The 27,811-nt window shown below is 43.7% G+C and overlaps 3 protein-coding genes across 7 annotated transcripts; 1 reads left to right on the top strand and 2 right to left on the bottom strand.

Annotated features, from left to right (window-relative positions):
• The first annotated feature begins 151 nt into the window (after positions 1-151).
• On the top strand, positions 152-6,916 carry gsg1 (germ cell associated 1). Of its 3 annotated transcripts, none has more exons than XM_028987236.1 (6): positions 152-742; positions 1,169-1,483; positions 3,534-3,581; positions 4,345-4,464; positions 4,752-4,863; positions 6,055-6,916. In XM_028987236.1, exons 2-6 carry the CDS (start codon positions 1,189-1,191, stop codon positions 6,491-6,493), a joined length of 1,014 nt encoding a protein of 337 aa, XP_028843069.1. In that variant the 5' UTR covers positions 152-742; positions 1,169-1,188; the 3' UTR covers positions 6,494-6,916. The 3 variants fall into 3 exon arrangements, with proteins under 3 accessions (XP_028843069.1, XP_028843068.1, XP_028843071.1); XM_028987235.1 differs by having other exon boundaries at positions 4,345-4,509; XM_028987238.1 differs by lacking the exon at positions 3,534-3,581 and having other exon boundaries at positions 4,345-4,509.
• Positions 6,917-7,037: 121 nt separating this feature from the next.
• LOC114794588 (epithelial membrane protein 1) lies at positions 7,038-11,727 on the bottom strand. The gene is made up of 5 exons (XM_028987239.1): positions 11,620-11,727; positions 10,019-10,101; positions 9,434-9,536; positions 8,717-8,857; positions 7,038-8,331 (listed from the first exon to the last, which is right to left on the bottom strand). The coding sequence occupies exons 2-5, from the start codon at positions 10,094-10,096 to the stop codon at positions 8,168-8,170; spliced, it is 486 nt and encodes a 161-aa protein (XP_028843072.1). The 5' UTR covers positions 10,097-10,101; positions 11,620-11,727; the 3' UTR covers positions 7,038-8,167.
• An 8,799-nt stretch (positions 11,728-20,526) lies between these two features.
• Positions 20,527-26,513, bottom strand: LOC114794283 (CD9 antigen-like). Of its 3 annotated transcripts, none has more exons than XM_028986741.1 (9): positions 26,437-26,513; positions 25,746-25,856; positions 25,117-25,219; positions 24,867-24,964; positions 24,400-24,474; positions 22,214-22,315; positions 21,949-22,038; positions 21,773-21,856; positions 20,527-21,568 (listed from the first exon to the last, which is right to left on the bottom strand). In XM_028986741.1, the coding sequence occupies exons 2-9, from the start codon at positions 25,809-25,811 to the stop codon at positions 21,410-21,412; spliced, it is 777 nt and encodes a 258-aa protein (XP_028842574.1). In that variant the 5' UTR covers positions 25,812-25,856; positions 26,437-26,513; the 3' UTR covers positions 20,527-21,409. The 3 variants fall into 3 exon arrangements, with proteins under 3 accessions (XP_028842574.1, XP_028842575.1, XP_028842576.1); XM_028986742.1 differs by lacking the exon at positions 26,437-26,513 and adding an exon at positions 26,062-26,192; XM_028986743.1 differs by lacking the exon at positions 26,437-26,513 and having other exon boundaries at positions 20,527-21,253; positions 25,746-26,024.
• Positions 26,514-27,811: the final 1,298 nt, after the last annotated feature.

The following is a 27,811-nucleotide window of genomic DNA, read 5'->3' as shown; positions in this document are numbered from 1 at the left end:
AGGGCCAGGAGGTGTACAGGAAACTGACCAAAAACCCCTCCCAGTGCTGGCTGGGAATTACAGTACTGAGCATAGACCTCTGCAGTTACCATGGCACTTCGGTTGTATTTGTACTCCCCTCCCCCTCGCTATGGCGGCGTTCTGCAAATAGCATACAGAGCCATTCCTTGTGGTGGCACCACAGAGCTTGGTTTTACTCACACTCGTGCGTCCACGCAGTGATTCACAGCGACCTGGGCACAGGCTAGACCATCATTAATGAAGCCACTCTGATACAGTAATATACGGGTACGGGTGATTTGTATAGGTTAAAAGAACGTGGGGGTGTGATGGCATTTTCCCAGAAATTTCAGCAAGTTTTAATGAAAGCCGGAGTTCAGAGGTGTCTGGGTTCAGCATAAATGACATGCAGACAGGAGTGAGGCACTACAGGGAGATTAAACACTGCAATATGAAGCAGATTGAAGCAGAGTTGTACTGTGCGGATTTGCTGCTATATTGATGGATTAAAAAAAAAAAAAAACGGGAGCTTAAGAGGGCGAATACGCACACACGGAACGACTGAAGTCGGTCTCTTGAGAGGGAGAAGCTGACACACACCTCTCACAGGTCAAAACGGGGTGTGTGCAGCAGCCATGGGGCAAAAAAACTGAGATTAAGGGAAGAGATGTTTCATGTTCTCGACGTACGAACCACAAGGACCAGAAACGGATAAAGGAGGATATAACACTGGCCGTGACAGGTAAAGCTTCTTTCAGTTTCTCCCAAAACTTGTCAATAAATTTGCAGGACCCATTAATAATAATTTTAGCTGGTGCTCAATTATAACCCGACTTTCTGAATTCCGTAGTTTTTTTTTTGCCTGGTTTGTGGGCTCTTGTTTTTGATTGGGCCTTCTATCAATGGGATAATTTCATTCCATATAAAAATTGGATTTCTCATTCTTTCCTACCCAATTGTACAAGCTTAATTTTGTACTCGCAGGTTTGTCTGTAGCTCTGCACCTTCCAGACAGGGAAACAAGCCCAATTTTGTCGACAGAGTTTTTTTTTCGCACTTTCCATTGTGTTCATTTTTTTCTGTTACCCCCATCTTTCCATCTCTCTGGACTTCATCTGTTCTTTTGTTCTCTTATCACCGCATGTGTTTGCTCTTCCCCCATCTGCAGTGGCTCCGCAACCCGCGCTAATGGCCCTGCTGGCCAGGCTGCGCTCGCCGCAGCTCACCTTCGCCCAGACGGTTCTGTCCCTGCTGCTGGGGGCCGTGGCGTTGCTCTCGTCCTACTGGTGCGAGGGATGCCAAAAAGTGCCCAAGCCCCTGTGCTCGCTGGTGAAGCGCTCCAACTGCATCCCTGTGCCCGGCCTGGCCAACAGCTCCAGCGTCCAGTTCTCCTGGGAAACCGGTGACGACCGCTTCGTCTTCCCCACATTCCACTCTGGCCTGTGGATGAGTTGCACAGAAAACATCTACAAAGATGTGTGGGGTGAGAGATTGAGGGGAGAAACCATACCTATACTATCCCAACAAACACTTATAATTAACTCAATTTTTAAACTGATCTTAAATATGTAATTTTAGAATGAATTAGGAAAGGATTGTGTAAATATTCTAGCAAATATTCTACATTAAAATATGTCCAATATGTTTTAAATTGTTAATTTAGTTCATTGTTGTGCTCCGAATGTTTGCATAGCCTTGATAGCAGTCTCCAAATGTAAAATGTAATAATGGAGAACACCTTAAATCTTATATACAGAATACTTTGTATATGGAAGGTGAAGGGTCTGATTTAATTATTCAAGATCTCCAATTCAGACCTACAGGACCATGCAAAAATACAAACTGGCTGAACTAACCCCACAGCCAGCTTCATCCATATAATTGATCTTTTGGCATGCTAACTGCATAAATGATCAAACCCTAAATCTACAATAAGCGATCATTTTACATTTACATTTGCAGCATTTATCAGACGCCCTTATCCAGAGCGACTTACAATCAGTAGTTACGGGACAGTCCCCCCCTGGAGCAACTTAGAGTTAAGTGTCTTGCTCAGGGACACAATGGTAGTAAGTGGGATTTAAACCTGGGTCTTCTGGTTCATAGGCACCCATTATAAAACACACAACTCAACAACAAGTTATTTATATGATCTAAAAACACATTGTACATCAGTAAGAATGATCAGCTTCCTGGGCTCCTTTGTTTTTTTTGTTTTTTTTTTGGGTGGGTGGTGGGGGGGGGGGGGGGGGGGGGGGGGGGGGGGGGGGGGGGGGGGGGGGGGGGGGGGGGGGGGGGGGGGGGGGGGGGGGGGGGGGGGGGGGGGGGGTGTCAGGGGTCACCCTGACCTTTGAGATCCAGAATTGAATAGAAAAGTTGCAAAAAAAGCACACAGAAGCGCTGGAATCTGCTGTGCAGTCTGCTCCATCTGAACGTAGAAGGTGTATTTGCATCAGTGTTTTACTCCTGTCCGTCTGCAGGTTTCTGTGAGCACTCCTGCGTGCATGAGTGTGTGTGTGTGTGTGTGTGTGTGTGTGTGTGTGTGTGTGTGTGTGTGTGTGCGTGTGTGTGCGTGTGCCCATACCCATTCCAAAGGTTTTCCAAAGCGGATTATTATCACCACACTGCTCAGGGAGATTTGGGCCTAAACAGCAGGACTCAATTATGGATTAGAACCAGAAAAAGAGGAAGGTTAATATAATAACGAACCCCCCGCCATGACTGGACTGCAAACACATGGCACGCGCTGGAGTGGAGCAGAAAGGGCCAGAATTTTCTGCGGGATTTGGTGATGTTAAAGGCTGTGCCATTAAGAGAACTGCTTCATGTGAGAAATATGAAAGAGGTGTACCGCGTCCCCACCGCACAAAAACTACTTTTGTATCACATCAGGCACTGTGGCTCAGGATCCTACCATCTGTTCAGTCTTAAACAGTAAAATTGATTTTCCCAGAAGACCGTTGCAAATCCTGTCATTGTGTCTGTCGCGCTGCGGTGGAGGCTGCGGCACTGATCTGATGCCCTCGCGCCAGTGAACCAATTCCACTGTGTCCTGGGCCACCGCAGCGCCTTGAGCTGATTAGACAAGGACGTGAGTGCGGGACAGGGGTTCATTTCTCGCTCGTCATTTTTTTCCGATGAGATAAGATCCACCTCCTCCTGCAGCAGTTTCTAATGCTTCCTATATTTCTGTTGGGATTTTGCCAGAATGCTTTACAGGCAAGGCCTCGCGGTCCCTTCTTGCCCCGAAGCCATTAGACCTGTAATTTTGAATTCCAATGATGCAGATGATGTAGATTTAACAGGCAAACCCTGGAGCAGCACAGACAGGGTTTTCATGAGCAGAGGCCCAGACGTTTCCTGCTGGCTGTTTGCGCACGCGTCTCGCAGCGCCGGAGTTCTGCGGGGACGGCCGCAGCGGCGGTAATGTTCATTGATGATGACTCACTGCTGGGTAATCAGGGGCGTTCTTCTCTGGCGCTCATCTTTGTGCTCTCGTTCCTTCTCTCCACCGCCTCCCTGTCTCCCTGCAGAGGAGAAGTGTCGGAGTTTCATGGCTCTGACTCCTGGATCTGAGAAAGGTAAATGCCACGCTGCTCCAAGGAGGATTCAGAAAAATTCCAAGAAACCTTCACATTATTGTACAACAGCCCACCCTTTCCTTTCAATATGCTTTATTGGTTTAACTGCTGTTTATGCTATATTGTCAGCTGATGGAAATGTGACATTTTCTGTGTGTTTAAAACTTTCTTTTTATGGTTCAGCACACTACATTTGAATACAAATTCCAATTGTCGTTATTTTTGTGTTTTTAGTTAATTTGAAGGAAATATATAATAATTGTACAATTAAACAAGACAAGTTTATACCTATGAATAACCACAACTAAGGCGTTTTCTCAAACCTTTCGTTGTGTGGTGTGATTTGGTTGAGCTGATCATCTAATCAGCAGCTTGTTGTTGATGTGGAAATTCAGCAAATAATGGACATGACTGGCTGCCATAGAAACAGGAAGGCAGTGTTTTTTCTTTTTTAAGTAGTCTCTGTAAATGCACAGAAAGAAAAGTCACAAATAACAATGTAAGTAAAATTAGTAATACATTGGTAATAATTTAATATGATCAGTGAATAAACGACTCATGGAAAACATGGAAAACAACATTTGGGGTCAAAATGTGCTGCCTTGCAGGCTAGAGAACTATGATTTTCCATCAATGGCTATTTGATTAAACTGTGGTCCAAAATTGATTTGTACATCGATTGTGATATTTTTACATTGTCGGAACACAATGTAGAAATGAGATGACCCTGACTCTCTCTCTCTCTCTCTGTGTAATTGCACAGGAATCCTGTGGTTGGCCGTGTCAATGGAGATCGTGTACATCTCGCTGCTGTTCCTCAGCTGCCTCCTGCTGTTTCTCCAGTTGTGTTTGGCCGCCTGGTTCCCCTCTGCAGAACGCTGGGGTCAGCTGGTCAATGCCTACTCTGCACTCTTCACTGTGCTTGCTGGTACGCAGCAGCTCCGTGTAGAAACACGAACGACTGCATGTTCTTTGGGTCCCTCATATAATTTAATTACTCGCATTTTCTTTGCTCCTGTCACCCTCCTGGAATCTTGTTTGTATGAGCAAGTGATAATTTTTCATAATTCATGAAATGTAGGGGTTCTCTCAGTAACTGTATTGTTTGTTAGTTAATCTGCCCCAGCCTTGACGTCTTTGCTTATCTCTCTCTGTGACTGGTTCATTCAGGCCTGCTGGGTATGGTTGCTCACATGATGTTCATGCAGGTTTTCCATGTCACTGCATCCATGGGGCCTGAGGATTTCAAACCGCACAGCTATGGCTATTCCTGGGCGTTCTAGTGAGTCGGTGCTATGGACGCAAACAAACACACAAACACATTAACTCTTTATAGCCACTCTTTTACCGACCCGCTCAATAACCCCACTGCGTCGCATTGCGATTGGATTCTCCAGTTCAAGGGTCTTCAGCTCACATGCTGTTTACTCTCCTGAGTGTGAGTCTGGAGCTCCATCATTGCACTTGAGGGCCCTTGGGCCTTTCCTCCAAAGGCTCTAGTCAAGTGTGAACAACTGGTTGTAACTGGATTTTAGACAGATGGGCTATTAAGATGGAGAAATGTACTTCTGTTTCTGACACCTCCTGGGTGCTCCTGCCTCTCAGTTGTAGTTATTGCAACTTCATTAAATACATAATTTGCCAATTCCTTGTATACCTAATTCAAACGTGGTCTTTGATTATTCGACAATTCTACACAGAAAATGGGATGTAATAAAACAATTATTCCTAGATTGTTGATTGGCAGATTATTATATTTATCCAGTTTGATCCAGATCATTGGTTTAATGCAGCCTGGAATTATAGTTTTCAGAGACAACAAGGTTTAAAATATAAAATATTATATTAAAATATCTTGACCTGACAACCTATATGCACCTTTAAAACCGTACATTAATTAAATGACACTGAAAACTAATTTGCAACTGAGAGTTAGGCTTTATCTATTTAGCTTGCCCAGATAAATAAAAGTATGCCGGTGGTTTTACTGCATATCTTAAAAACAGCTATTCAAATGCAATGTGATTTTCAGACTTATGTAATACTCTATTGTGTTTTCAGTTTTGTAAAAGCCGGATCATCTTTGAACACTGCTGCATTGGTTTATCCAGCTGCGTAACTAAAAGGATATCTGCATTTCTTAAATCCGCGGTTCTCTGTTAGCATGCTACTATGAATGACTTCAAACGATTGAACAATCAATTTCGGCCATACATGCAGTGTGTTAAAAATGACTGATGTAATCTTAAGAACATCTGCTGGGCAGTGGTGGCCTAGCGGGTAAGGAAGCCAAGGTGCCACTGAGCAAAAGCACCATCCCCACACACTGCTCCCCGGGCGCCTTTAATGGCTGCCCACTGCTCACCAAGGGTGATGGTTAAAAGCAGAGGACACATTTCGTTTCCCAATGACAATCACTTCACTTTCATCTGCTGCTTTGTTCTGCTGTGATTGGAACTTTTCTTTCTTACAGCATGGCATGGGTGGCTTTCGTGTGCTGCATGTCCTCGGGCATCTGCACGCTCAACAACTACACCAAGAAGGTCCTGATGAGGGGTCCCAAACACAAAAGGCTGGTGTACCCCTGCCGGAACTTCACCTTCCCTCCCCAACCTCCACCTGCGCCCTTCTACTGCCCTCCTCCCTCCCCACCCTCTGTACTACCGCCATCTCCTCCGCCGCCACCGCTGTCACACCTGTCTCCTTACTACGCCTCGTCCACTCCCGAAATCCTGTCTGAAGCGTCTCCTCCGCAGACACAGCTCTGTCTCCCTCCTCCACCACCCCCTGCCAAGTCTGCCCCCCACTCTCCGTACTATGCCCACTCTGCACCATCCCCCACCATCTCCCTGGCCATTTCCACCCACAGCTACATGACCCAAAACTCTGAGGAAGAGTACAGCCCGCTCTGATCCCCCACAGCCCCAGACACTGATTCCCTACCCGCTTCCTGTCCTGTCCCATCCCTGGTTCAGCTGATCTGCCAGCCAGCCTGAAACCGGTGCGCCGAGAGCAGAGAGTGGAGCTGAACCAGAAGAAGGAACGTCTGTGGAACATTTGTGGAACATCAATTTTGTTGAACGTTGTAAATGTCCATGTTTCTGTTGTTAATTCTTACCAGCATTTTAATCATTCTAAATTATAGTATCAAAACATTTAGCTGAACCTGGAAATATTTAGACAGGGGGACAGGTTGCATGTGTGTCCAAGGATGCGTCCCTCCCCGATGACACACTTAAATATATTTCAGTCTGTTGTGACTCAGAGGGAGTGCTGATGACATTCTTAATCCCCGGACGTTAGCCGAGAATAAAGCACTTTTTAAGCTTTCAAAAGTACTTTTAAAGCACATTATTGTCTGAAACTCTATCTGTCTGTCTATCTAATTTTCTCAGCCCATAACATAATCAGCATAATCATTAAGTAAAACCATTAAACAACACCATGCTTTACCAACACCTTTAACAAAATCAAACTTTAATACAAATTCCTTATAATTATTACATAACATGATACTGCCATTCAAACAAAAATCACAAAGACTATATAAAAGGCACAGTAAACCTACAGTGAGGAGTCACATGGTCCTATTTACACACACACACACACACACACACACACACAAGGCACGGTCTGTCGGTCAATAATCATTTTCACTGCACCAGACAGTACACAGGCATATTCCACCCAAGTAATAAAATGCTTGAAATTTTTCAGGTTCATGTCTACAGTGTAGCTTTTCCCCCCTATATTAATAACATAATCAGTACAACTCAATGTGTAACGTTACCAGGATACAAAAACCTGGCTGGAATGCACTTTAAAATCAAAGGGGTCACAAAAGGTCAGCTATCCAGTTAGTATTGCTCAAAGAATTTTATTACTAAAATATCTTTATTTCTATTATTTACTGTTACAGATTTACATAGATTTCACTTGCAAAACATCTTGAATAACACAGTAAGGCAGGAGAAGGCTGATTTCATAAAGCTTGAACAGGATTCATTAACTGAGCATGGTGATCCATATCATAAAATAATTTAAGTGACCAAGGAGTGTGGTGATCCCCTCGTACGCAGTAAGTTGCAATGCATATTTGTGCACATGAACAACAGCACATATCCTTTGATCTCGGTTGCTTCTCGCTAAATCAGAGAAAGTAATGAGGATGCCTGCTGCTCTGAAATTGGATTCTCTTTTCCCCGCCGGAGAGGGCTTTCTATTTGTTTTCTTTACTGACTGTTGGTACGCCTGGAGTTGAGTTTTTATTTGGAGGCGATAAATGAAAAGTCAATCAAATGTTTGCGCCATGTGATAGAATCTGATAAAATCTGATATCGTCTGAGAAAATCTTCACGTACACTTAATTCGCTTTCACTCCAACAAACCAATAAATGCTGTTTAACTAAAAATTAACTAATTAATCATAGTACATGGTGGGGAAATGTTTTTTTTTTTACATGGAATTTTTTAACAACCCCCTTCGCACCCCTGCCTATAAATCCCTTTCCATATAGTGCTCATATATAAACCAAAAAACTATACCAACTCTCTCTCATTGGCTTCCCTTCTACCTCAGATCTCCCTCATGCCTCCCTGACTTTCTTGCGCAGAACAAAGTAGATTACAGAGGAGATGAAGGTGAGGGCGAAGGCGATCCAGGCCAGGATGAACGAGGGTCCATAGTCACCTGACTCATTCTTGTGGAAGATGTCTGTATAGATGGCGGCTGCGATCATGATACACAGGCCTGAAAAAAAATTCATAAATAGTCCAATCACGACCTACATGCTGGCATGGGCATATGGTCTGCAGAATAGCATGATTTATGGTTTGACGTTAAATTGAAGTGACTTTAAAAGTTGAGAAATAGCCATTGTCTATATTAACTATATCTACATTAGTGCATACTGGCCTGAATTTTCTCTGAAATGTGCAGATACTGCAGATATGAGTATTTATCCCCCAGCTTACAGTGAGACAAAAACATTTACTTTAAGTAAGTAGGGTTAAGGTGTAGAAATGCCATGATTTAAGCAGAGGTAATATAGAATACAGAATATGTTTGGGGCACAATTAGAATAAGAACTCCCACCCCATGTTTATGTGTGTGTCCATGTGTGTGTTGCACTTACAAGCAAGGAACTGGAAGATCCCAGACAGTGTGAACCTTTTCCCCTTGGCCAGGGTGAAAAGCTGGGCAAAAAAGACGAAGATTCCCACGATGGAGAAAATACAGGCCAGGATGGCGCTGGCCTGCACTGCCTGCAGAAAGTCTGTAGGGGGAGGCAGAGAGCCCACATGTCAACACAGGCTTTACATTTCATTACCAAACACACTTTGTTCTTTCATTTTTTTTAATTCGATTTCATTCAGAATGTGAAAGTGTGACGCTTCAAATCCAAGCCATTTTAAAAAAGAATTGTAGGTACAGACACCATCCGGCTAGGCGTAATTAAAGAATACAATTCTGACTGTCGAACTGGACACACCCAAGCCAAAATTCCTGTCTGAGCCCTTTGAAATTACATCAATTCGACACTGTCTGACGTAGCAGGCAAGGCATATTGTTCTGGCCATTTTATTCATACTGGTGTCACCAGCAATCACCAAATTCACAATAACACTTAATAAATCCTGCCCTTGCTATGAAACTCCTCTCCTTATTAACCTGACGCTCATTACGTCCTTCATATCTGACAAGCCTCTGGTCTCCGATACAGTGCAGCAAGTCACTGCTCTGGGGTCAGTGGGCCCACAGTGACAGACAGAAACAGGGAGGGAGATTAGGAGAGGCGGCCTGCCGCTGAAGCCCTCTGCCCTGCGGCAGCGCCTCGGGGCTGTAACTGTACCTTGTGGGTAGGAGGTGGGCATGTCGGTGTAGTTCCATGCGCCGTTGGTGAACACCCACTTGGCCCAAATGTCGGTGGACATTATACTTGTCACCCACCATCCCTAGGGGAGGTAAAAAGTTGGAGAGGTTATTGCCGTGTTGCCATGTGAATGAGTACATGGGTGGACCGGCTTGATGCCGAATGAGTTTGGACACGTTTCAAACAAGGACAAGCATCAAAGGGCAAAAAAAGGTGATCCCAAAACATTACTGAATCCTCAGGTATGCGCGTTGCTTAGTATTTTTGTGACAAATACAGATACACTTGCATGAGTGTGTATGCGTAATCTTACAGACACGCGCACACACACTCTCATACATACATAAAAAGTACAAGCCGTGCTTCTGTGCTGAAACTCTGGCACGCCTGTCCTACCAAAGGCATGACAGAGAGCTCAGAAATGTGGTTGGATAAACAATGTGTGGCAGTCAGAGCCCCTTCCGGAAAAAGGACAGCATTGTCAGGACTGTTGCTAATTTGCGTATGGCTGGGATAAAAGCAGGAGAAGAAGGAAACGTCGAGGTGTGGACGACGGAGACTTACATTGTTGATCGTGGCTGCAAGGAGAAGGACAATGCCGGCGATGTGAAGAAGGAACACTAAGCCCAGGAGAATCAACATGGTGACTATAGGGGGGAGTGGAAGAGAGAAAATGGATTACAACCAAGGCACCCCTAGTCTTGACATATGGACCACACACAGTAATAAAATATGAAGTGAAGTAAAAATCTCTTTAATTGAAGTGCAACATCACCTCAACACACAGGGCCACGCCTAATCACACATGCTGCTATTGGGCATCAGAAATGACCAGAAATCAAGACCAGAATTTAGATTCAGACTGGCTGTGGGTCCATGACTAAACTCACGCCTCACCAGACTGGTTGAGAGAAACTGCTGGTCCGGATTAACACTTTTTGATCCAGGAATGTCCATCGCTGACTACTGCGCTTACAGAATCACAATCAGAGGAATAAAAAGAAGAGGTGGGAGTGGAGGGAAGGCAGCGGGCGACTGGACATTCACGCCGCCCTCGCCCGCTCCGCAGAGAGTCAGACAAAGGCACGGCACAGTGAGAGGAGAAGTAAGAGGGGAGTGCAGCCGGTGGGCCGAGTTGCAACTTGTCTGGGGCTTAGCGCAGAAGCACCACTCCTTAACTGCTCAGAATACCTGTCGGCGTGGCCGTCCTTCACATCATTGGCTTCCAAGCGTGCACACACAGAACTCGTTCTGCTTTTTTTTATTGGCCCATTTCTCATGCACTGGGTGAAGTATTATAGTGCCATTTTTACATTAAAAAGGCCATGTCACCTGCTGATAAAGGCTTTCTGAGAAGATGATTTTTGGAGCCTAATTTTAGATAGTATAGCTATATTGCATCATGGCGACATCTCTATTACTCCAGAAAGTAGAGAAGTTATGCAGCAGTTGGGCGTGTTCAGACCGCTTCCACACCCGGGGGCCAAACGGGGGTCCTCCACCACAGACTGAGAACGTCCCTCCGGGGGGGAAGCAGGCCGGGCAGGGGCGCGGTCCCCACCCAGCCACGTGATGTGAAGGTGCCCGTCCAGGTGCTGCCCAACACCTAATCTTTAAATCGCAGGCTGAGGGAGCGTAAAAAAAACCCACACATATACATGTGTGTATATGTGTTTTTTTACGCTCCCTGAGCCTGCAATATTCACATACATCTATAGCAAAAAACCATATATATATGTGTGTGTGTGTGTGTGTGTGTATATATATATATATAAAAAACCAATGAAGAGCAACCATCAAGCCAACAAACAAACACACTGATTATAAACTTTGGAGTATACCTTAGTCCATTGAGTAAATTCTCAATGTTGGCCGTACTATTGCTATATGGGAAAACATTCGTCATTAGCAGCTATTACTTCACAGATGTTAATAATAACGCCACTTTTACAACGTTTGTTCTGATCTGTTCTCATCAAATTAAATATCCACGGGATCCATTTCCCTCCCGCAATACGAGCTGCGAACAGCGACTTGGAGAAAGACCAGAACAGAAAAAGAGGGAAAACGATACTTATGGTCAGCACGACAACGACCGAAACGTCGCAAAGCGGCCGCAGGGCGACGCGCGTCGAGGTGGCATCAATGCGCGTTGAAGGGCTTACCGTGGACGGCGGTGTCTCTCCGCTGACGGGAACTCTGTCACGATCCTCTATTTCTCGCTCCGTTTTCTTCTCCTCGTTAAGAAGAGTCGCCAAAAATTAAAAAAAAAAAAAAAAAAAAAAAAAAAAAAAACCTCCCAACTTCGCCACCGCCCAACTCCAGGCCGGCCTCTCCCGCTACTCCACCCCTACTCACCACACCTACTTCTTCCAGAACCAGTTTCAGCCATATTACTACTGTGACTTAAACACGCAAAAACACTACTACTATTCATTCTGCTGCTACTAATAATGAAGTAATCTTCTTCTTGTTATTTTTACACTTATTAATTACTAATTTACATTGATTAATTACAAAATTGCTGTTTTTACTCCTTTATAAACTACTAATTATTTTTTTAGCCTCTTCTTAATTACAAACACCAGTTTGGTTTGAAACCATGAAGTTGTTGGAATACGTTGTGTTGCTGCGACCGCGTTTCACCGAGACACCCGGCGCGCATGCGCGCAGCAAGGCCGCGCCGTGTCTCACTGTCGCCACCGTCCCCGCATCGCCACATGTGCCACGACGCGCGCGGTGACTCACTCGTGCTTGGGGGAAACGATAAATATTGTCGCTGCCATGGAGACCACCGGGATTCCCGGCCCGGCCGTCGCCCCACGCCCCGACGTTTCCCCCGGCTGCCCTACTCCTTCCTGCTGGGAGGAAGGGAGGGCAGTGGGCCAGAAGGGGGTGTGGATGGAGGCATGGTGGAGGGAGGAACGTCCGCATGCCTCAAAAATGCATCATCTTCATTCCTTCTGGTCATAAGTCACCGTGGTTAATGCCCTGAAGAATGGCTTTGGTGCGACTGGACATCAGAGGGACGCACAGACCACGTGGCTACGGGTTCCAGGTTCTCATAATCAAATTCAGATTTTATTTGTCACATACACAGTCATACACGATATGAAATGCAGTGGAATGCTTTAGCGACTGCTATAGACCTCAATATTGCAAATATTGCAAGTGTACAATGAACCAATATGCAAATATTGCAAACATAACCAAATATTACACTTTTATGTTTTTAACATAAAATATAAAATAATAGCCAGAACTGTCACCCGGTCACACAATATTAGGTTAGCGCTAATACTGCGGTTAGCGACGTGGCCTCACGCCTCCAAGCTTGTGTGTGTGGAGTTTGCATGCTCTTCCCCGTATTGGCATGAGTGTCCTTTAGGTTCTCCAGGTTCCTCCCGCCATCCAGAGCCATGAGTTACGGGGTCATGGAAAGTGTTCACGAAGAAATAGGGTTCTTGAGCTCAAAGCTTGTGACTGGTTGAGAGGGTGGGAAAATAGTGAGAATGGTCCTCCAGTCATCTTCTGAATGATTGAAGATGCTGGCTGAACACGTGGACACGCCCACCAGAGTTGACGAGCGATAGAACAAGAAAGTGAGTGAGAAGCGGGAGACGGAGAGAAAGGGAGATTTTAAAAAATGCAGTCAAGCTTGATCCAGCCTTCTCCTGGAGGCCTTTTTTTTCGTTACTGGTACCACCCATAGAGTTTTCCTCCCTGTTCTTCTCCAGCGCGCACTCAGAGAGGCGTATGCCAGGGGTGGGGTCAGGCCAGAGAGACGAACCGTAAATTCCACGCAATGATGGTCTGCTGCCACGAGATGAACGCATCGCTGCCAAGTCGTCTCAACAATTAAAGCCTTGTTTGTCTGTTCATTTACATACTGGAGAATCCAGACGAACACGACCACTGGATCAGATGCGGAGTGCCTTGTGAATTCACATCGTGTCGTAAGTCAGTAACGCCATTTCTCGTCCGTGATCCCAGAAATGACAGCTCTGCTTTAGAACGAGGCTGTGACCCGTCACCCTGATGACTCAAGGAGCTCAGGAGCTCACAAGTCGCGGTGACTGAATGCCTTCCATACGTTTGTGTGAGACAAGGCCTCCGCCCGCTTGCCAACCAAGTAATCGTGCCCAAAGCCACAAACATCCATTTCATTCATCTCCATGAAATGACCCACCCTCTCGCACAATACTGATGTTCTACATAGAAAAAAGTGTTTTGGTGAGATTCAGACAAAAATTAAAATCACTTCATGAACGTTGCCAAAGGTGATTCACGGTAAACGTGAGTGTTGACATTTCTCACCCCACCCTCAATCTGCCCGTTGGGAAATCTCATTTTATCCTCAACAGCAGGTCTCTTCATACACATTTTCCCACACACTCACACACACACACACACACACACTGGGACGACTTGGAAAGTGACGCACCCGTATTGTCTATGCAGGTTTACTATATCTAATACTCAATGCGCCAGCCATATTATGCACAGACAAGGCAAACTTAATACATGTGACATAAATAAACCACCTCCCTTTTTTCACAGAGTGCTGATGTGATGTGACATGTTAAACGTCATTCTTGTTCCATTACACAACCCCTTTCTTCTGCCAGATGCAAAGCCTCACATCTTCACAAGGGTTTTTCTGGCCAGTCACATATAAATACACACACGCACACTGGTCAGACAAACCCTTGTGAATATACACATACTTCACACACACACACACACACACACACAAATCAGTTCATAGTTATCTATTGTCTCTTCGTCTGAGTGTACACTTAAAACGGCATCAAACAAGCTGCCAGCACCAGCCATTTTGAGGGTCGGTGCATGGTCCACCCCGAGTTCCCAGTCTGCTCTGCACATAAGCACAAATATATATATTTTGGCTGTGCGTGTGCAGAACGGATCAGGCAATGCCTACAGATCGGGCATCAATACTGTGTCGTGTTTATGGCAAGAGCAAACGACGTTCGTAAAATGATTGGCAAAACTGTGATCAGCACAGTATTCATGCACAACACTGAATGTCCATCGCCTGCGCAGTTGTAGCCATGCATTATAGAGGTATGTAGATTTAACATTTACATTTAAGGCATTTAGCAGACGCCCTCATCCAGAGCGACTTACAACATGCTTCCATGTTACAATCAATGAAGTGATTAGTTCTGGTTCACTAGGACCCCCAACAATAAATATAATCTTATTATTCACTCTGCTGTAGTTTCTATACATAAGTAGGATGGTGCTACTCCATGTTTAACTTTGTAGGCCAGCATCAGTATTTTGAACCTGATGCGTGCAGCTACTGGGAGCCAGTGGAGGGAACGTAGCAGAGGGGCGGTGTGGGAGAATTTGGGAAGGTTGAAGATCAGTCGTGCTGCTGCATTTTGTATTAGTTGTAGAGGTCGGATGGTACATAGTGGTAGACCAGCTAGAAGGGAGTTACAGTAGTCCAGTATCTGGGTGGCCTGGGTTATCAGATACGGACGGAATCTACCTACGGAATGTAGGAATCTACATGAGCGGGAAAGATTGCTGATGTGAGTCGAGAAGGAGAGTTGGTTGTCTATTGTTACTCCAAGGTTGTGGGCAGTTGTGGCCTAGCGGTAAAGGAAGCGGCCCCATAATCAGAAGGTTGCCGGTTCAAATCCCGATCTGCCAAGGTGCCACTGAGGTGCCACTGAGCAAAGCACTGTCCCCACACACTGCTCCCCGGGCTCCTGTCATGGCTGCCCACTGCTCACTCAGGGTGATGGGTTAAATGCAGAGGACAAATTTCACTGCGTGCACTGTGTGCTGTGCTGCTGTGTATCACATGTGACAAAATCACTTCACTTTAGAAAGAGAGAGCTGTGAGTTGTCTAGGTAAAAAGCAAGATCCTGATGTGTGAAAGATCCTGAAGAATCTGCTGGAATGATCATTTGTTCAGTTTTGGTGGGACTGAGTTTGAATGTTGGTATGTCTGTTCGTAATTGGTGGTTAAAAGGTACGCCTGATTGATGTGGTGCTTACAGTTGGTTCCCTGTATTCAAGGAGAGCCAGACAACACTGCAGGAAACCCAGTTGTGGCACCTCAGTCATGTTCATGCCCATGGTGCCCTAAGATCTTGTTCTCTCTGCAACGCTGGCATGGCATCTTCAGCACTGCACAACACAAGAGTTTTTTTTTTTTTAAACCAAGGCCTCAGAAAAGTGAAAAGAAGACGTGAAAAGAATTCAGAACAGTGCAGTACAGTATTCATAATCACATGAGGTGGGCATGAGGTTTTTTTTTTTTACGTGTTTTTGCTCATTTCACAGTATGTTTACATTCCTCCAAGGCAGAAAAAATCCCCAGTATTGGTTTCTGAGCTGGCCGTTTCCATGGTGACCAGTCACCATTTTCTCCCGATCTGCTCCTTCGGCCTCACTTCCCCTTCAGTGGTCTTTTTTTAGAGCTTGCATTTTTGTTACATTAAACCCTGGTGGACCCGTTCGTCATCTCCTCCCTCCAAGGCACTCCACTCCTCCTGTTCTTTGCCTCCTTCCCCCCTCCTTTCCGTTTTCGTTTCTCTCAATGAAATCCACGAGTACGTAGTTCTGCTTTGGAACAGTTTAGAAGAAAACAGCTCCAGACAGTAGCTAGGCAACTCCAAAAATATGAGTCATCACACAACCACACCCGCCAGGCCAGTACCCCCACCACCACCGTGACGCAGGCAGCCTTCTCTCGCATTCCCCTTCTTTTTATGTCTGAAATGCAACTGGTGGGTATGCGAGACAGAAGGGGAATAAGACATCTCAAGCCCGTCCAGGCGCTGACAAATTCTCAGAACGACCGTGGAACCCATTCGAGAGCTGACTAGAACTTAAAAAAAAAAACACTTTTCATGCTCCTTCGGCCCGTGCGCAGATATGTGTTGACGCTGCATTCTTTGTAAGCTGATACCTGCCTTCTTGACCAAACCACCATGGTCTGGTCAGGGGCTCCTGGAAGGGAAAACCAGCTGAGAGCGGTGGAAAAAAAAGACAGAAAGAGAAAAAAAATCTCTTATGTGCCACGGCTGCCCTCTAGTGGACAAGAACATTTTTTTAGGACTACCAAATCAATGGCACTTTTCCATAGAACTGCTCAGCCAAGCCAGCCATCAATTTCAAATTTCTTTTTTTTATGTTTTATTTGTGATTTTCAATTTTCCAACAACCAATTTCATATTTCTGCAATAAACAGCATTCTCTAATAAAATACCTGTTCCTGCTACTCCTGGGAGAAAATGAAGAGCTGTAGTTGTTGACTGGAGGATTATGCTGAAATTGTATTGAAGCGCATATGCAACCAGAATTCCCTGTTCATTCTACTTACATACATGAAGTACTGTCTTCTTACACAGTTTTCACTCTAAAATGGTTACAGCAGTTATAATCGTGCATTATATGGTGCATTTTTTGTGATGTGTGTGGTGTGGTGTGTGTGGTGTGTATGGTGGTGGGGTTTTCAAGTGTGGGGGGTGTCAACTGTAGGGCTTGTCAAAGCCCATTGAGACATACTGTATGTGATTTTGGGATATATAAGAAATAAATGTTGTTGTTATCAGCTAATAGAAGATAAAACGAATTCTGGACTTCATGGGAATAAGCAGCAAGATGAGTAAAATCAGTACATCATAAGGCCTTCATTATGCTCCTGGAAGGCACTGAATGCCACAGGAAACAATGTTAACCGATCCACACATCAAAAGACAACCACCACATTGCAGCCAAATTAAAGTAGTATATAAAAGTTTTTTCTGTTTATTTACTGACATCCTAACATAAATCAAGTTCAAGTACTCCAAAGGTCCTCTACAGTCATCAGATCTCAATCCAAAAGTGTCTGGTTGATCAGGAGATGCATACCATGGATATAGGGTGGTAGTAGCCTAGTGGTTAAGACACTCGCCTGTGAACCAGAAGACCCAGGTTCAAATCCCACTTACTACCATTGTGTCCCTGAGCAAGACACTTAACCCTAAGTAGCTCCAGGGAAACTGTCCCTGTAACTACTGATTGTAAGTCGCTCTGGATAAGGGCGTCTGATAAATGCTGTAAATGTAAAATATAAATGTAAATCATTTATCATTTTGGAAATCTCAATGCTCTAACTTGTAGTGTTAACTTGAGGTCAGCAGTGAGGAGGCCGAGGTCATGCCCTCTGTATTTTTTTGGTAAGTTTAATTTAATTTATTCGTAAAAAAAAGATCTGTGCATTAATGCCACTGCAGCCTTACTGACCACTAGGCCGCTGAGGCCTTGCTTGCAGCCTTACTGACCAACAAAACCTACATCATGGTATTTGAGTTTGTCTTAACTCTATGAGTTACACCACTGAAAACAGAAAACATTTACCTCTTTAAGTACTGCCATCATGGCCATTTAAAAAATGTCAACCAAGATGACTAGTTTACACATCAGGCAATTACGCTCCTAATATGAATGTTGTATATCATTAACTGTCATTCACTGTCAGCCCAGCGGTCAGGCATACAATAATTGAGGACATGAACTTTACTGCACCAAGGACATTAAGAATAATAACCCCAACTCTGAATAACAATCGCTGAGACTCCTGTTGTACCATTAGGGGGAGCCTGAGTTCCACCAGTTTGAATGAGAGAGGGCGACTGAGACCTTCTACAGAGAAAACTGACCAATCTATTGTTATAAGTTAGTTCTTTGATCTGGAATTCTGGTAGGACCCCACACAAATTCAGTTTTGCAGCAAGGTATAAATCTGTACTGGTGTATTCTTTTTAGGTCACAGATGTGCATTACAATACATGCAGAATAAGGTGGAAGAATTCTTGCAAAGAAAGAGAATAATACCACTGGCACAGATTAACTGAAGTAGCATGGTGAGATAACTGTGTCCAAATGTTTCTAGCTTCCACAGCTCTAAATAATGCAGTCAGTCAAATTTAAGAAAATTGTAAACCACCCAATGAAATGTCGTTAATCAAAAAATACTTCAGTAATAATACAAGAAAATAAACTTTTATTTCTGTAACAACATATTGAGAAATACATTATTTTATGTTTTACTGTCTGGTTTTCAATCTTCGAACATTTTTAGGTTCAGGGATCTTCAAATGGACCAGTAGCATTATAATGAAGGGGCAATGCACTAAACAACTACTCTGCACTGTCCAGCCCCTCCAAACATGGACAGATGCTCTGTACTTCACTTTGGACTTTTCCACCTCCACAACTGTAAGACTTTTTGTCTTCTTGGAAAAATCATCCCGTACCCTGCACTGACACCATTTGCAGGCTCACTCTACCCTGGAAGGGGGTCCCTCTCTGTATCACTCCTTCTCAAGGTTTCTTCCTTTCTTTTTTTCGCTATCCCTATCCAATTTGTGTGGAGTTTTTCCTCATGTACAGAAGGGTCAATTGTGGGGGGTGTCATGGGCTACATAAGGAATAAATGTTGTTGTTTTTTTTTTTTTTAATGGTCCAGTATGTGAAACTAAAAAGTAGAGGAATGTATTTGTTCGTGTTGGCTTTGGATCTTCCTGTCGGCCATAAGGTGCAAAAACTTCCAAAGAAGCTTTGTACAGGGAGTGAGTGAGGGCATAATTGGAGGCAAGGCCAAATCACACCACTCCTAGTCTCATTAGTCAGGATGCAGGAGCACACCAAGGTCACAATCTGAGGCTCAGAAGAGAAAGGGGAAAGGAAGGAAGTGAATGTACCACACAACCACATAAAGACTGTTACATTAGGGAACCCAAGCTCTGACAGATGCTGAAAGTAAAGAAGAGGTGAATATGGCCACACATTAAAGGAGAGGATCTTGAGAAAAGGTAGATTGTTGTAGATTGATCTTTGGTTTTGTCAGATGTGGATACACAGCATCTCTGCAAGATCATCAAAAACACAGGGATAGAAAGAAAAGGTTTGCCAGAGATACGTAATTTTTATTTGGACAAGAGAGGAGAAAATCATAACAGCAGCAGATCAGGTTTGTGTTTCCAATTTGACTTAGCATCATAGCTGCAGTTCCCCAGAGGAATAGCAAGTTGAAATGGGCCCTTAACTCAAAAAGGGAGAATGATTGCAAAACATTTACATTTACAGCATTTATCAGACGCCCTTATCCAGAGCGACTTACAATCAGTAGTTACAGGGACAGTCCCCCCCTGGAGCAACTTAGGGTTAAGTGACTTGCTCAGGGACACAATGGTAGTAAGTGGGATTTGAACCTGGGTGTGTGTCTTACCCACTAGGCTACTACCTCAGGTCCAAATGGAGTCCCATAACAAAATGAAGTGCTGTGAGAGTAATTTTCATGTAGGACTCTACTTGACTAGTCTTAAACTGGTCATATTTGGAGTTGTAGAATTTAACCAGAAAGCCCATTACCTGCAAATTGTAAACATTACAGTTTATTATACCAATGTACATTAACTATATTGCATAGAGATGTTCGACACTAAACATACATAAAATGGAAAATTAAACATATAAGTGTAGCACAAATAAAATCTATGCATGTGTCGGCCTCTGCAAACCAATTCAGTTACAGTTCAATTTAATAAATCAATATTCCGTGCTGTACATAGACATAGAAACATTTTACGGTGCTGTGGTTTGAAAAGTCAAATAGTTACTATTTCTTGTTATTTGGATATTGTTCATTGTACTGTAAATATTACTCTTAAGGTTATAAAAACCTGCATAAATAGATTTGATTGACTGTTGCTTGAAAAGTTACAAAACCTCCTAAATTTCTGCCACAATCACACAACTCAGTTTAGTGGTACCGGATATCACCCTATTCATGCTAGCGTACTGTTACAGCCTGAACCTCATTCCCACAATTATAGCTGTAGTAGTTTTAGATATGTATTTGAATGCCTAAAGCATAATTTAAAATGGTCCGTTGTATTACATGCAACGTTTAAAAATATTTGCATTTTCCCCATTTCTTCCGCTCTTCCTGACCGCACTGTCTGTATGAAACATGTGTACCCAACTTGTGCAGCTTTCACTTAGTGAACGATCAGGCCTCGGAAATTAGACAAGGAAAGCCCATTAATAAAATTTTTATTTCTGTAACAGCCTGTTGCTAAAGAATACAATGAAAAAAAATGAGAGAGCAAAAAGCAAAGATGAAACATTGTTCTATCAGGTGAATGCATTACACGAACATTAGGACAGTCTTTTCAGTACACTGTGGCACGCCATATTTACATCTACCGTGACTTCCCTTTTAAATATATTTTGGTAGTTTCTGAATTGAGCCCTCTGTCCCAAAAATAAACATTTCTCACTACTCCTTCTCTCAGTCACACAATTAAACATTTTGGAATTTTAAAAAATGGCATAGGGCCCACAGAATCTGGTGGCAAAAGTGGCTTCACAATACAGTGCAATCAACTGGTACTACATTAGAAAAGGAATGAATAAAATCATGTTAAAGACAATGTTTACAGTCATATAAAACATGAACACCATTGTACCTATTCTACTACACTTGATTAAAAAAATATCACTTTCCCTTTTGTGAAAGAGCAGCTGACAATGCAGCAAGAAACATGCACATTCACTAGCTCCAGGCTCAAGCAATCTAAAGGCGAGTGATAGAAACTCCTAGAGGCCAAAACTGGTGATAAAATGGAACATGGCCAGTGTGTCGCAGCAGCAAACTTCAAGTTGCTTCAGTAAACTACGTTCTGGTGGTAGTACAAAGGTGAACCTTGACGACTCTTCTTAATTTCTGTAGCCAGGACGCAACTGCACACCAAGGTCAGAATCTGAGGTTTAGAGGAGAAGAGTGGGAGGAAGTGAAGAAGGGTGCCACAGAGCCTGGAGAAAACTTGTCACATAGGTACACCTCTTTGCAGACAGTTAGAAAATACTTTAAGTGATCCAAAAGAGAGGTTCTAGGGCTGCTCAGAGTAAAGAAGAAGTTAGATGTAGTGCTGCATGGGCACGGATGGCATGGGTGAAATGAGAGGGTTTGTTGAAGGGGAAGGGGTGGTAATAGAGAGAAGCTGGTAGGGGGGAGGAGTTGAGTTACGATGATCAATAGCTTTACTGAGAGATAAGCTACAAATCAGAGTTGCAATCTACCAGATCAACCAAAAAAAAAAAAAAAAAACGGAAAGAAAGAAAGCAAAAGATTGTGAGATTTGTACAAGAGAAGAAAAAAAAAAAAAAAGAGAGATAAAGATCTTTGGTTAATCTCAATTGTGGCAAATCAGATTTCTGCTTCCAATCAAATGAGACAAATCAAAAGTAATTTTTGAATGGCCAGTGCACCGTTAACTTACCATTATAGCTGCATTTCCCAAGAAGAACCCCAAGATCACAGGGGCCTTGGACTCAAAAAGGTCCGTGATCACATTAACACAGCTCTAAACGAAGGAGGGCGGGGCATTAAAATGTTTCAACAATTTATAATAATGTTAAATTTACCAAACAGCAAAAAAAAAAAAGTGGTACTCACTGGATAGGTGAATGTCTCCAAGAAGGACATCTTAGGGCAGGTATCTCGGACAAATGGTTCCAAACCCCCACCAATTCCACAGCAACTCAGCTGATGGGGAAAATATAAGCAGAGACAGATTTAAAAATTGATTTAGATATGTTTTCTTGTGTGGGTGTTACAAACCACCCAACAACTTGGGTTCACACCAAACATTATGCCAAAAAATAACAGTGGAGTTTTTTTTTTTACAGACAGATATCAGAGACAGTTGTGGTCACTCAACTCCATTGTTGATTACTGTTAGGGTGAATTTCAGGCTGGGGTCTCTTTTATTGATGTACTGCGCATATACGGTTGCGTAGAACTCAGCCAGGTTGTCCGCTACCTACACAAAATGAGAGGCACACATAATTTCAGATTAAAATCACACACATCTGTGCTCAACAGAGAAAACGCTGCCACCAAACATGAAGTCAAAGCCAAAGTCAGCTTTATTGTCAATTCTGCCACATGTACTGGACATACAGCGAATTGAAATTGCGTTACTCTCAGACCCATGGTGCATACAAGTAACATTAAATACAAACAGTAACATTAAATACAAAAGTAAAAGTGACAAAGTGAGGTAGTTGGCAGACCAATGCTGCACAGAGAGACTGGTGCATGGTCAGTTTGTGTGTGTGTGTGTTAGAATTCAGAAAGTTTGTGGAGCAGAAGAGGGGAGTGAGGGGAGTGGGGCCAGAGCCGGGAGAGAGTTGAGCTTCCTGACAGCCTGATGGGTGAAGCTGTCCTTCAGTCTGCTGGTCCTGGCCTGGAAACTCCGCAGTCTCCTCCCTGATGGCAGCAGGCTGAAGAAGGTTTGCATTGGGTGGGTGGGATCAGCTGCTATGCCGAGGGCTTTCTTGGTGAGGCGTGTACTGTAGATGTCTTGGAGGGAGGGGAGAGGGACACCGATGATTCTCTCAGCTGCTCTGACTATGCGTTGGAGAGTTTTATTGCAGGACGCATTGCAGGCTCCAAACCACACAGTGATGCAGCTAGACAGGATGCTCTCGATGGTTCCTCGGTAGAATGTGTACATGATGGGGGCTGGTGCTCTTGCTCTTCTTAGTTTGCGGAGGAAGTAGAGACGCTGCTGTGCTTTCTTGGCCAGTGCAGTGGTGTTATTTGTCCAGGAGAGATCCTCAGTGATGTGCACACCCAGGAACTTGGTGCTGCTCACTCTCTCCACAGATGCACCGTTGATGGTCAGAGGAGCATGCTGAGTATTTCCTCTCCTGAAGTCAACAACAATCTCTTTCGTCTTCTCCACATTCAGAGAGAGATTGTCGTCTCCGCACCACGTGGCCAGGCGGATCACCTCGCTTCTGTAGTTGGACTCATCCCTGTTATTAATGAGTCCCACCACAGTCGTGTCATCCGCAAACTTGATGAAGAGGTTGGAGAAGTGTGACGGAGTGCAGTCGTGGGTCAGCAGAGTGAAGAGGAGGGGGCTCAGCACACATCCCTGAGGAGCCCGCGTGTTTAGAACGATGGTGCTGGATGTGTTACTGCCAACCTGTACTGCTTGTGGTCTTCCTGTGAGGAAGTCCAACAGCCAGTTACACAGTGAGGTGTTGAGCCCCAGCTGGATCAGTTTTTCTGCGAGCTGTTGTGGGATTATAGTGTTAAATGCTGAACTGAAGTCTATGAACAGCATTCGGACATGAGTCTTTTTTGTCCAGATGTGTGAGTGCTGAGTGGAGTGCAGTGGAGATGGCATCATCTCGGTCGAGCGGTTGGGCCGATATGCAAACTGGAAGGGGTCCAGGGAGGGGGGAAGGCCAGACTTAATGTGCTTCATGACTAGCCGTTCAAAGCACTTCATGAGGATGGAGGTAAGTGCAATTGGACGGTAGTCATTAAAGCAGGAAGGAGATGACTTTTTTTGGCACTGGAATGATTGTGGTTTCTTTGAAACAGGTGGGGACGACAGCCTGGGATAGTGAGATGTTAAAGATGTCTGTGAAGACATCAGTGAGTTCCACTGCACAGTCCTTCAGTACACGACCCGGAATGTTGTCAGGACCCGGAGCTTTGCGAGCGTTGATCCTGCTGAGGGATCTCCTCACACTGTCCGGGGACAGAGTCAACACCTGGTCACCAGGAGGGGGTGGGGTCTTCTGTGCTGTGCTGCTGTTTTGCCAAAATGAACCATTTTGTGAAACTGAAAAAGTAAACACACTTGAAACATGCCTGTGACTGCTATTTAGAATCAAGTGGCAAAAATGAAATTAGAGTTACTGTGCAAACCAATTCACTTCCCCCCACAATGTAGGTAACCAGCAATGAGCTTGATCTTTGATGTCAAGAATGGGTTTAAACAGACCCAACTTTCCAAACCTGTCACACCCAAATACATAATAATAATAATTATAATGTTTACTGTGAATTAGACAGTGGCTAGAACTGGCTGGTTTCATTCCTCACCTCTTTGCTTTGTGTAAATACCCACACTCCAGACCCAATCTCGAGAATGATCAAAAATGCGAGAAGGCCAGCGAACTTTGAAAAGACAAATCAATGTTAATGAACACATTGAAATACTAAATATATAATTGTATAAATGTATAATTGATAATGTATTATCTTATTTTATACAAAGTGACAGAAAATGTTTTAAAAAGTGGATTCACACATTTTAAGTTATCTTTTTAGGTTATAATCATTAGCATTACATAAAGCTGATAAAAATACTTCCGTTGCATTATTGTACTAATCAAAGGCTAATCAAAGACCTATTTTTAATAAGTTGCTTTTTTTTTTTATTTATTTGCCTTTTTGGTTGATCAATAGCCCCAATAGCCTCACTAGTGACATTAATGTAAAATAGCAACAGTGATCAGACCTTCCTGCATAATGAATCCTTGTATAGACAGGAAATGCTGTTTGCTTACGATTCCCAGAGCAGTCCGGCTCTCGTTGCAAGCTCCGTAATCTCCGAAAGCGGCAATGATCAGCATCAGGGCACCTATTGCAATCAGCACGGCTATACCTGTGTGTGTGTGTGTGTGTGTGTGTGTGTGTGTGTGTGTATATATATATATATATATAGAGAGAGAGAGAGAGAGAGAGAGAGCAGGACAGATTTACATCCATTCCAATTCCTATTTAAACAGAGCAACACATGGAGGTTAGCAGACCTACCCACTACAAACTGTTTCGTGTTCATATCAATGTCGAAGTATCCTCGAGTCTCTGCACTGAAACGAAGCCAGAGGCCTAACCCCAACATTACCAAGCCATCAATCTGTACATGGGGGGGGAAACAAAATTTTAACAAATATACCTGACATGCAATGCGAAATTAACTGGATACCATAGTATTTCCCACACACAATGAAGTGTAACAGGATTTTAAACAATTATCTGCAGATATTAGAGGACATCAAAAAAGCTCAAGTATGACTTATTTAGTACTTACACGGCTATTTGAATGCATTTCTTATAATAAATGGTAAAAAAAAGGGCAGAGAAGCAGCGCCATCTGTTGGTTCCCCAAAGCAGCCACTATCGTCCATCGGACATATGAGGGGTTTAAATTACTTTGTTAAAACTACCTTTCGGTGTCGTTTTAACATCGCTCGACACAGAGAGATGCTGTCCGATTGATAATCCCGCATTTGAGGATAATTTCAGGCTGGGCGCCAACCTGCAATACCAGCTGCAGCCGCTGAGCGGCAGACGGGCGCTGTGACGTCATCATAAAAACACGCGCAGTCAAATATTCACTCGGTCGCTGTTTTTTTTTTTTTTTTTAAATCATTATTACTTACTGCTAGAATGATGTTGAAGAGGATAACAATGCATTTGGAAATCTGCCCGCATCCGTTCAGTCCCATGGTGGAAAGAAACAGTCCCGTGTCGCGTCTCAGACGTAAACCGACCTGCAACAGACGGAACAGAGGAGGTGAATACACGTGGCCGAACGAGGGAAATTAAAGCGTGTTCTGCATCTTGGTGCCGTGTTGGCGTGACAAAATGGGATGGTCGGAACCGGATCAGGGGATTACTCCCGCGATCACGTGCTGCCGTCCCGCTTGTCCACACCGTAATCTGTAGCGGGGCTTCCGGTGTTCGTATTAATCTCACCCATCAACAAAAAGCAGCCAGATCAACGTTTCTCGGTCAGATGCATCAAATAATACGCAGTAAGGCGGGTAATTAAACGCGCGGAAGCATTTACTGCGACTTCCACAACTTCTTACAGGGCAACATGAAGCGTCCTCAAATGTTAAAACCATTCAAATAAATGATAAACGTGTTTTCTGACGAACAAACCCAAATTTCTACCCCGGTTATGCTAAATACAACGCAGCACCTCAGACGCGCCTTACACGATTTTAACATTTTTATTATTTTATTATTCTCCTGGGATTATATACACACACGGAAAAAAAAACCCCAACACGCAGCAGTTCGGACCGATTAAATCGCATAACACGAGTACGGAGTGAAAAAACCCACCGTGTGCCTCAGAGCAGGGCTGCTGGGTGGAAACGGTCCACAAGTCGCCTTCACTTGCTAATAAACGAAACCTACGGATGAACCGAAAGTGTGTGTTCTGGGGCAAACGCTTACTTAAAAAAAAAAAACGAGCTGGAACATGCATGATAGAACAAACCGCCGTATTTGCCGCTATTCGTGTGTAATTTATGTTATAGCATGTAATGTACTCTACTTGGTTGAATTAGGAGCGGCCCCACACTTCGCTAGGTGCACTGGGTGCTGTGCTTTAATGAATCACTTTTACACTTTCAGTCGTGGCTTACCATGGTGGACTTAACAGCCATTTCAAAGGAACTGGAGTCACGTCAGTGTTTCAAGAAAGGCTACTGATAGAATTACATGGGAATGAACTTTCATTATTGTACTACAGGTGGAATCTGTAGACACAGCAGTACGTTTTTTTAAAGGTGTATTATCTTTGTCAGCTGCATGGACTGTAGGTATCAAACAGGAGTGGCTGCAAGTGTCACAGTGAACGGGCCCTTTCTAATGAACTGGTGTCCTGTCCAGGGACTTCTCCTGCCTTTCGGCTCCAACTTGGCCCACTGTCCTGGACGGATCGATTGCTTGATGCCCTATTCCACTAGAGGATTAAAATTCAATATTAGATGCAACCAAATGAGTGAGGTGTTCCAACGCAGAGCTCGGAAACTGATCAAGTTCAGAGTGAACTTCTAAAGGAAGAGTTAATAAATCATACTTGTTTCAACCTGTGAGAGCAGTGAAGTCCCCACAATCCTCTTTGAAAAACGTTGGCATGTGTCCTGGGCATTTGTTTGGGCAAGAGGCAGGATTCATGTTCCTGGTTGAATGTTGTGAGCAATTTTCTTCTGTTTCCATTTTAGCCATAAAAGCATTTGCTAACTGGAAAATTGAAACTTTAAAATTGAAACTGAACAGTATAGAGAGTGGTTTAGCAGATTAATAACATGTAATTGTCCATCTTAAATAAATGAGGTCTAATAAAGAATAAAAAAAGAGGAATTCTGGAATTATGGTTTTAGGGCCTTGGTGAATTGAACTGGTACAGATTACATTAGGAAAGGAATGGATTCAGCATGCAGAAAAGGGCATTATAAGGTGCTGCTAATGATGCTCACAATCAAATAATGAACATGCAGAAATCTATCACACATCTTTATTGTAAGGGACAAACAGAACCTAAGAGTGTAAAAATGTGTGTGCTCCAAAAAAAGTAAGGATAAATAAGTAGTAAACCAAGGAAAGTGTGTTGTTTGCAGTATGATAAAATAAGTGATTTTAAATAATGTATAGGGAAACTAATTGTACAGTTGGGAGGATAGTATTATGTGTGGCTGTAGCGATCTGCCAT

Source organism: Denticeps clupeoides, chromosome 7 (assembly GCF_900700375.1).
Source record: "Denticeps clupeoides chromosome 7, fDenClu1.1, whole genome shotgun sequence".
Taxonomy (NCBI): domain Eukaryota; kingdom Metazoa; phylum Chordata; class Actinopteri; order Clupeiformes; family Denticipitidae; genus Denticeps; species Denticeps clupeoides.
Note: the sequence above shows the minus strand (reverse complement) of the source record. Positions and strands in the feature narration are given on the sequence as shown.

What these genes read in the sequence shown, in the direction of transcription:
- LOC114794588 (XM_028987239.1), bottom strand. Translation starts at nt 10,096, where the DNA reads ATGTTGATTCTCCTGGGCTTAGTGTTCCTTCTTCACATCGCCGGCATT. An exon ending in GCCCACCTCCTACCCACAAG is followed by an intron (nt 8,858 to 9,433) that starts GTACAGTTACAG and finishes CTCCCCCTACAG; the next exon opens with ACTTTCTGCAGGCAGTGCAG. An exon ending in GATCTTCCAGTTCCTTGCTT is followed by an intron (nt 8,332 to 8,716) that starts GTAAGTGCAACA and finishes ATTTTTTTTCAG; the next exon opens with GCCTGTGTATCATGATCGCA.
- LOC114794283 (XM_028986741.1), bottom strand. Translation starts at nt 25,811, where the DNA reads ATGGGACTGAACGGATGCGGGCAGATTTCCAAATGCATTGTTATCCTC. An exon ending in TCTTCAACATCATTCTAGCA is followed by an intron (nt 25,220 to 25,745) that starts GTAAGTAATAAT and finishes CCCCATGTACAG; the next exon opens with ATTGATGGCTTGGTAATGTT. An exon ending in TGGAGACATTCACCTATCCA is followed by an intron (nt 21,857 to 21,948) that starts GTGAGTACCACT and finishes TCCTTCGTTTAG; the next exon opens with AGCTGTGTTAATGTGATCAC.
- gsg1 (XM_028987235.1), top strand. Translation starts at nt 1,189, where the DNA reads ATGGCCCTGCTGGCCAGGCTGCGCTCGCCGCAGCTCACCTTCGCCCAG. An exon ending in ACTCTTCACTGTGCTTGCTG is followed by an intron (nt 4,510 to 4,751) that starts GTACGCAGCAGC and finishes TGGTTCATTCAG; the next exon opens with GCCTGCTGGGTATGGTTGCT. An exon ending in GGCTATTCCTGGGCGTTCTA is followed by an intron (nt 4,864 to 6,054) that starts GTGAGTCGGTGC and finishes TCTTTCTTACAG; the next exon opens with CATGGCATGGGTGGCTTTCG.